Source organism: Anolis sagrei, chromosome 12 (assembly GCF_037176765.1).
Source record: "Anolis sagrei isolate rAnoSag1 chromosome 12, rAnoSag1.mat, whole genome shotgun sequence".
NCBI lineage: Eukaryota > Metazoa > Chordata > Lepidosauria > Squamata > Dactyloidae > Anolis > Anolis sagrei.
This window is the reverse complement of record NC_090032.1, coordinates 21,217,084-21,227,337: the sequence shown is the minus strand read 5'-3', so window position 1 is coordinate 21,227,337 and position 10,254 is coordinate 21,217,084. Positions and strand designations below refer to the sequence as shown.

Sequence of the window (10,254 nt, the reverse complement as noted above, 5' to 3'; positions counted from 1 at the left end):
GCATATATATATGTGTGTGTGTGTGTATTTGTGTATTGGTGTGTTTATATGTGTACATGCATATTGCGTATATGTGTGTATATATCTGTGTATATATGTGTGTTTGCTTATATATATATATATATGTGGGTGTATATATGTGTATATATGTGTTTGTGTGTGTGTATATATATAGATATATAGATATATAGATATATAGATATATAGATATATGCATGTGTGTGTATGTATATATATGTGTGTGTGTGTGTGTATATTTGTGTATTTGTGTGTTTTTGTGTGTCCATGCATATTGTGTATATGTGTGTATATATCTGTGTATATATGTGTGTTTGCATATATATATGTGGGTGTATATATGTGTGTATATATTTGTGTGTTTATATGTGTACATGCATATTGTGTATATGTGTGTATATATTTATGTGTTTATATGTGTACATGCATATTGTGTATATGTGTGTATATATTTGTGTGTATATGTGTGTTTGCTTATATATATGTGTGATTGTATGTGTATGTGTGATTGCTTATATATATGTGTGTGTATATATATGTGTTTGCATATGCATATATATATATATGCATGTGTGTATATATATATGTGTGTGTATATTTGTCTATTTGTGTGTTTATATGTGTACATGCATATTGTATATATGTGTGTATATATCTGTGTATATGTGTGTGTTTGCATATATATATGTGGGTGTATATATGTGTGTATATATTTGTGTGTTTATATGTGTACATGCATATTGTGCATATGTGTGTATATATCTGTGTATATATGTGTGTTTGCATATATATATATGTGGGTGTATATATATGTGTATATATTTGTGTGTGTATATGTGTACATGCATATTGTGTATATGTGTGTATATATTTGTGTATATATGTGTGTTTAATATATTGTCGAAGGCTTTCATGGCTGGAATCACTAGGTTCTTGTGGTTTTTTTCGGGCTATATGGCCATGTTCTAGAGGCATTTCTCCTGACGTTTTGCCTACATCTATGGCAAGCACCTCACTACCTCTGAGGATGCTTGCCATAGATGCAGGCGAAACGTCAGGAGAAATGCCTCTAGAACATGGCTCTATAGCCCGAAGAAACCCACAAGAACCTATGTGTGTTTGCTTATATGTTTGTGTTTGTATATATCTGTGTATATATGTGTTTGCGTATATATATATGTGTATATATTTGTGTAATTGTGTGTTTATATGTGTCCATGCACATTGTGTATATGTGTGTGCTTGTCTATATGCATATTTGTGTGTATATATGTATGTATGTGGATATGTATGTGTGTTCATGTGTGTATTTGGGCATATATATACCTGTTTCCAAGAAACAAGGATGAGAACTTGACTTGATTCCAAATGATGCTTCATCTGACTACATATTCTGTACTTGAGACTTTTATCTTCTCATTAAGTTATGTCCCAAGCGCTCAGAAATTGGTTTCGCTTTAGCTTTGAGTCTCTTATCTTTTTCTCTCGGAGACTGGCAGAACGCCGAAGCCACTGTTCGGCTCTTCTGTTTTGACTAATCTCCTCCCGTCTATCTATTTGCTCATTAATTCCTGCCGCTGGGCCAGGTGCCGAGCTGTTTTCAAGCTCCAAATCATGAGAATTCTCTGGTTGCACAGGGATCTCCTGGTCATTTTCTGCATCAATATCATTGACCAGACCATTGCCATCTTGAAACTCATTGTCACCCGGACAAATGGGTTTCTAGGGGCAGTGAGTTCCACAGTTCAACATTGAAATACAGTTCAGCATAGACCTTCCTGTTCTTTTCCACCCCAGGGAACAAGGAACCAAAGCACGTAATAAAACATGGTGTCTGTTTATTTTTAATGGTATGTACACAGAAAAGGAAAACACGCACACGGAGGCCTAATCACAGCCTGAGATACTTTCTAAATTTATCCAGACATGATGTTCCGTGTTTGTCAGGCGGAAGAAGGAGGAAATTGAGTCCAATCCCAAATAATTAAAAGAAGGAATTAATCAGAGGTTGCTATGAGTTTTCTGGGCTGTTCCAGAAGCATTCTCTCCTGACGTTTCACCCACATCTATGGCAGGCATCCTCAGAGGTTGTGAGATCTGTTGGAACTAGGAAAAGCATTTTTATATATCTGTGGGAGAAAGAAGTCTTGTCTGTTGGAGGCAGGTGTTGAATGGCCCTGCAGCTGCAAAGTCAATCAGTGAGGGTATCTGCATAGAGATTTATTGGAGATGAAGCAAATAGACTGTATATATCCCTGTGGAATGATGTCCAGGGTGGGAGAAAGAACTCTTGTCTGTTGGAGGCAGGTGTTGAATGGCCCTGCAGCTGCAAAGTCAATCAGTGAGGGTATCTGCATAGAGATTTATTGGAATGAAGCAAGTAGACTGTATATATCCCTGTGGAATGATGTCCAGGGAGGGAGAAAAAACTCTTGTCTGTTGGAGGCACGTGTTGAATGGCCTTGCAGCTGCAAAGTCAATCAGTGAGGGTATCTGCATAGAGACTTATTGGAAATTAAGCAAGTAGACTGTATATATCCCTGTGGAATGATGTCCAGGGTGGGGAAAAGAACTCTTGTCTGTTGGAGGCAGGTGTTGAATGGCCTTGCAGCTGCAAAGTCAATCAGTGAGGGTATCTGCATAGAGATTTATTGGAGATGAAGCAAATAGACTGTATATATCCTGGTGGGGAAAAGAACTCTTGTCTGTTGGAGGCAGGTGTTGAATGGCCTTGCAGCTGCAAAGTCAATCAGTGAGGGTATCTGCATAGAGATTTATTGGAAATCAAGCAAGTAGATTGTATATAACGCTGTGGAATGATGTCCAGGGTGGGAGAAAGAACTCTTGTCTGTTGGAGGCAAGTGTGAATGATGCCATTGGCCAACTTGATTAGTACCGAATGGACTTGCAGCTGCAAAGACTCACTGCTTCCTGCCCGAGGGAATCCAATCAGTGAGGGTATCTGCATAGAGATCTATTGGAAATGAGGCAAGTAGACTGTAAATATCCCTGTGGAATGATGTCCAGGGTGGGAGAAAGAACTCTTGTCTGTTGGAGGCAAGTGCGAATGTTGCCATTGGCTACCTTGTCTAGCATTGAATGGCCTTGCAACTTCAAAGTCAACCAGTAAGGGTATATGCATAAAGTCTGTTAGAAACTAGTCAAGTGGGGTTTATATATTTGTGGAATGATGACCAGGGTGGGAGAAGGAACTGTTGTATGTTGGAGACAAATGTGAATGTAGCCATTGGTCAGCTTGATTATCATTGAATGGCCTTGCAGCTGCAAAGTCAATCAGTGAGAGTATCTGCATAGAGATCTATTGGAAATTAGGCAAGTAGACTGCATATTTTCCTGCTGAATGATGTCCGGAACTCTGCGTGAGTGTTGCCGTCGGCCACCTTGATTAGCATTGAATGGCCTTGCAGGTGCAAAGTCAATCAGTGAGGGTATTTGCATAGAAGTCGGTTGGAAATGAAGCAAGAGACTGTATATTTTCCTGTGGAATTATGTCCAGAACTCTGTGTGAATGTTGCCATCAGCCACCTTGAATAGTATTGAACGGCCTTGCAGAAAACAGGGGGATTCCAGGCAGGTAACAATCAGGGCCAGCTAACACTTCCCAACAAAGGATTCCCCCAAGCAGCCAGACAAGAATTCTTTCTCCTACACTCGACCCCATTCCACAGATATATAGACCCCACTGGCCTAGTTTCCAACAGACAACCTCTGAGGATGCCTGCCATAGATGTGGGCGAAACGTCAGGAGAGAGTGCTTCTGGAACAGGGCCAGAACTCACAGCAACTCACCTGGTTCTGTTTCCATTCCAAATATTGTACACAGACTAGGATCAAAGGGTTCGCCTCTCGTAAAACTTGGAGGCCGGAAGGCAAGAAACAAAACTTATTGCGACCTTCAGACTTTACGGGCTGTTTTGCATGAACACTAAAGCCGTCAATGGCACGAACATTCCACCTGTCGGCAAAATAATACAGTTAAATAAAGGACTCCACTCAGAAAGGGGAACCCCAGACACCTCTCAAACTGAGGGTGCCTCCAGGCAACAGGGGCCAGGTTACCTCTATGCAGATACCCTCACTGATTGACTTTGCAGCTTCATATCTACTCAGTTCTATTCAAGCTTACTCATTGCAACATCCACACTGGCTTCAAACAGACAAGGGTTCATCCTCCCACCCTGGACATCATTCCACACTCCACTTGCTACCTCTATGCAGATACCCTCACTGATTGACTTTGCAGCTGCATGGATACTCAATGCTATTCAAGCTTGCTCAATGCAGCACACACACTTCAAGAGAGTAAATTATTACTATTACTATTATTATTATTATTATTATTATTAATACACTCCACTTGCCATATCTATGCAGATACCCTCACTGATTGACTTTGCAGCTGCATGGATACTCAATGCTATTCAAGCTTGCTCAATGCAGCACACACACTTCAAGAGAGTAAATTGTTATTATTACTACTACTATTATTAATAATACACTCCACTTGCCGTATCTATGCAGATACCCTCACTGATTGACTTTGCAGCTGCATGGCTGCTCAATACTATTCAAGCTTGCTCAATGCAGCACACACACTTCAAGAGAGTAAATTATTATTATTACTATTATTATTATTATTATTAATACACTCCACTTGCCATATCTATGCAGATACCCTCACTGATTGACTTTGCAGCTGCATGGCTACTCAATGCTATTCAAGCTTGCTCAATGCAACATCCATACTTGCTTCAAACAGACAAAGGTTCTTCCTCCCACCCAGGACATCATTCCACAGATATATGTATATACACTTCGTTTGCTACCTCTATGCAGATACCTTTACTGATTGACTTTGCAGCTGCATGGCTACTCAATATTATTCAAGCTTGCTCATTGCAACATCCACATTGGCTTTAAATAGACCAGGGTTTATTCTCCCACCCTGGACATTCCACAGATAGTTATATATACACTTCATTTGCTACCTCAATGCACATACCCTCACCGATTGACTTTGCAGCTTTATGGCTACTCAATGCTAGTCAAGCTTGCTCATTGCAACCTCCACACTTGCTTCAACAGACAATGGTTCGTCCTCCCACTCCAGACATATTCCACAGGTATATACATTTCACTTGCTACCTGAATGCAGATACCCTCACCAATTGACTTTGCAACTTCATGTCTACTCAATGTTATTCAAGCTTGTTCATTGCAACATCCTTGCTTCAACAGACAAGGGTTCATCCTCCTACACTGGACATCATTCCACAGGTATATCTACACTCCACTTGCAACCTCTATGCAGATACCTTCATTGATTGACTTTGCAGCTTCATGGCTACTCAATGTTATTCAAGCTTGCTCATTGCAACATCCAAACTGGCTTTTAATAGACAAGGGTTTGTTCTCCCACCCTGGACATCATTCCACAGGTATATATATATATATATATATATATATATATATATATATACACTCCACTTGTGACCCCTATGCCGATGCCCTCACTGATTGACTTTGCAGCTGCATGGCAAGTCAATGCACAGATAAGTTTTCTTTCTCCCAAAGAGAGATATATGTATATATACACACACAAGCACACCACTTGCCTTACTTCCAACAGACCTCTCACAGATGCAGGCGAAACGTCAGGAGATAATGCTACTGGAACATGGCCATATAGCCAGAAAAACTCCCAGCATCCCAATAAAATTATTGTTGTTGTTGTTGTTTCCTCAAAGGATGCAACAATGAACCAGTGTCCTTCAGAAACTTTGCCCTGGAGCATGGTTTGGTGCTTGGATCCTCTTCCAACTGTGATCCTACCCAAATGCCTTCAAGTTCCATGTTTCTTTTGGGGTCACATTGGCATTTCTACCCCTGGTATCCTCTCAACCTCACGTTCCTTGGAGTCCTGGCATCCAGAGAAGGTCGGGAAACCCTACTGTTCGCTGGACTCCTGCGGCTCAAGAACAGGACCACAACTTCCTCCAGCGTCTGGTGAGAAGAGAAGTACGTGTGGACAACGTAGAAGGCCTTCCTCAGAGAGACCACCTTGAACTTGACTAGGAACTTGACTTGCGTTCTCACCAGAGACACGACGGACTTGGAGGAACCTCAGGAGGAGCAGGTAGGAGGTCAAGATGACCACTAATGGGACCATGAAGGGGAAGACCACCCTCTGGAGTTCGTAGACGTTCTCACCAGAGACACGACGGACTTGGAGGAACCTCAGGAGGAGCAGGTAGGAGGTCAAGATGACCACTAATGGGACCATGAAGGGGAAGACCACCCTCTGGAGTTCGTAGACGTTCTCACCAGAGACACGACGGACTTGGAGGAACCTCAGGAGGAGCAGGTAGGAGGTCAAGATGACCACTAATGGGACCATGAAGGGGAAGACCACCCTCTGGAGTTGGTAGACGTTCTCACCAGAGACACGACGGACTTGGAGGAACCTCAGGAGGAGCAGGTAGGAGGTCAAGATGACCACTAATGGGACCATGAAGGGGAAGACCAAGCTCTGGAGTTGGTAGACGTTCTCACCAAAGACACAACAGACTTGGAGGAAACTCAGGAGGAGCAGGTAGGAGGTCAAGATGACCACTAATTGGACCACAAAGGTGAAGACCAAGCTCTGGAGTTGGTAGACAATCTCACCAGAGACACGATGGACTTGGAGGAACCTCAGGAGGAGCAGGTAGGAGGTCAAGATGACCACTAATGGGACCATGAAGGTGAAGACCAAGCTCTGGGGTTGGTAGACGTTCTCACCAAAGACACAACAGACTTGGAGGAACCTCAGGAGGAGCAGGTAGGAGGTCAAGATGACCACTAATTGGACCACGAAGGTGAAGACCACCCTCTGGAGTTTGTAGACGCCCAACCCCTGGTATCGTCTCACGTTCCTTGGAGTCCAGGCATCCAGAAAAGGTTGGAAAACCCTCCTTCTGTTCGCTTGGACTTCTGCGGCTCAAGGACAGGACCACAACTTTCTCCAGCTTCTGGTGAGAAGTAGGTGTGGACAACGTAGGAAGCTTTCCTCAGAGAGACCACCTCGAACTTGACTAGGAACTTGACTTGTGTTCCCACCAGAGACACGACGGACTTGGAGGAACCTCAGGAGCAGGTAGGAGGTCAAGATGACCACTAATGGGACCATGAAGACTACCCTCTGGAGTTTGTAGACACCCAACCCCTGGTATCCTCTCAACCTCACGTTCCTTGGAGTCCTGGGATCCAGAGGAAACCCTACTGTTTGCTTGGACTCCTGCGGTTCAAGGGCAGGACCACGACTTCCTCCATCGTCTGGTGAGAAGCAAAGTAGGTGTGGACAATGTAGGAGGTCTTCCTCAGAGAAACCACCTCAAACTTGACTAGGAACTTGACTTGTGTTCCCACCAGAGACACGACGGACTTGGAGGAACCTCAGGAGCAGGTAGGAGGTCAAGATGACCACTAATGGGACCATGAAGACCACCCTCTGGAGTTTGTAGACACCCAACCCCTGGTATCCTCTCAACCTCACGTTCCTTGGAGTCCTGGGATCCAGAGAAGGTGGGGAAACCCTACTGTTCGCTTGGACTCCTGCGGTTCAAGGGCAGGACCACGACTTCCTCCAGCGTCCGGTGAGAAGAGAAGTACTGGTAGTTCGCCACGGAGGAGGAGAACCTCCGGAAGGTGTCTTTGAGGGCTTCCCGGAATTCACGGCGCATCAGACAGTATAGGACCGGGTTGAGGCAACTGCTGGCGTGAGCCAAGCAAGTGGAGATGGGGAAAAAGTACGTGTGGACGACGTAGAAGGCCTTCCCCAGAGAGACCACCTTGAACTTGATTAGGATGCCCCAAAAGGTCACGGCGTGGTTGGGGAACCAGCAGACGAAGAAGCACCCCACCACTAAGCCGACCGTAGCCATGACTTGTTTCCGCCTCTTTGAGTTCTCACCGGAGACACGGCGGACGTGGAGGAACCTCAGGAGGAGCAGGTAGGAGGTCAAGATGACCACTAATGGCACCACGAAGGTGAAGACCACCCTCTGGAGTTGGTAGGCGCCCAACCAAAACGGCGACGGGAACTTGAAAACGCAGATTTCCACCCCAAGGACGTCCACCACAGAGGTGTAGATCATGGTCGGAATGGTGGCTCCCATGGCTAAGACCCAAAGAGCCAACGTTGTCCACTTGGCCACGCGCATTGTGATTCTGGAACCATCCTTGATGGCTGAAGCCACCAACTGGTAGCGGGCAACGCTCATGGCCGTGAGCAAGAAGACGTTGGTGTAGATGCTGAGGACGGTCATCGATGGGACTATCTTGCATAAGGTTATGCCAAAGGGCCAGCTGAAGTCCAGCGCCATCTCGGTTGCCCAGAAGGGAAGGGTCAAGGAGAACTGGAAGTCGGCCGCCGCCAAGCCAAAGACGAAGATATTAATGGCCGGCGCGGGGCGGATCTTCTGTGCTCGGATTAAGTACATCACCAACGCGTTTCCCAACAGCCCCATGGCACAGACCAACGCATAGACCACGACGATGGTCATCCGCAAGCCAAAGGCAACGTCAGAAGGCATCTGAAGGTCTTCATCCTCATTGAAGGCACCAACGGAGGACCAATTCCAAACGCTGTGGTCAAGGGAGGTCTGGTTCTTGAGTTCCAGATCCCTCCTGGCCTCCATCTTCTCCAAAAGATACTTTGGTTTGGACCACGTTGCCCGCTGGATCACCAAAAGGAATGCTCCTCCATGGGTGGTGGCCTCCCAGATGATACGTCTCCCTTGGCTTTTCGTTCTCTTCCGCTTCTCCAGGTCTTCCTTTGAGAAAGGAAGGGAAGATCTAACCTGCCAAAGGAAGGCTGGAACCTGCCTCAAGACCAAGGACAACCCCTGTTTATGACCACTGGGCAGGGCACGGTTGGTGGCCCGTCTTCTTCTCCGGGAGGAAGAAGGAGGAGGAAGCCCAGCCTTCGCTCTCTGGACTTTTACGGGGATTCTTATCTTTGATTGCGTGCTGAGATTTGTGTAAACAGTCAGGAAGGTGGAGGGAGCCACCTTCATAATATATTATTTATTATAAATATAATAATATGTATAATATAATATAAAAATATAATAATTATTTATTATTATAATAAATAATAAGATTTATTATTATGATTATATAATATGCCAATAATAGCACTATAACAATGTAATATAACGTAATGTAAAATAATACAATAATATTATAATAATATGCCGATTTAAGATTATTATTTATTATTATTATTATTATATATACCAATAATAGCACTATAACAATGTAGTATAACATAATGTAATATAATACAATAATATTATAATAATATGCCGATTTAAGATTATTATTTATTATTATTATTATTATTATATATACCAATAATAGCACTATAACAATGTAGTATAACATAATGTAATATAATACAATAATATTATAATAATATGCCGATTTAAGATTATTATTTATTATTATTATTATTATATATACCAATAATAGCACTATAACAATGTAGTATAACATAATGTAATATAATACAATAATATTATAATAATATGCCAATAATAGCACTACAACAATGTAATATACAACAACAACAATTCTTTATTGATTAGTCAATTTTGACCATATCAAAACATGCAAAACATACAATGTAATATAATGTAATGTAACGTAATATAATATTATAATAATATGCCAATAATAACACTATAAGAATGCAATATAATATAATAATAATATTATAATAATATACCAAGAATAGCACTATAACAATGTAATATAATGTAAGTCACATAATATAATATTATATTCTAATAATCTACGAATAATACCACTATGACAATGTAATATGTAATATAATGTAATGTGATGTAATAATAATAATATACCAATACTATAACAATGAAATATAGTATAATATAATATATAATATAATAATATAAATATAATATGTAATATAATAATATAATAATAATATACAAAGAATATCACTATAACAATGTAATATAATGTAATGTAACATAATATAATATTATAATAATATGCCAATAATAACACTACAACAATGCAATATAATATAATAATAATATAATAATATACCAGGAATAGCACTTTAACCATGTAACATAATATAATAATAATATAATAATATAATAATAATATTCCAATAATAACACTACAACAATGCAATATAATATA

General features: G+C 41.7%; 1 protein-coding gene across 1 annotated transcript; it reads right to left on the bottom strand.

The window, feature by feature from the left end:
• Positions 1-7,613: 7,613 nt before the first annotated feature.
• On the bottom strand, positions 7,614-9,095 carry RXFP4 (relaxin family peptide/INSL5 receptor 4). Its single transcript, XM_060758584.2, has one exon. It carries the CDS (start codon positions 9,093-9,095, stop codon positions 7,614-7,616), a length of 1,482 nt encoding a protein of 493 aa, XP_060614567.2.
• Positions 9,096-10,254: the final 1,159 nt, after the last annotated feature.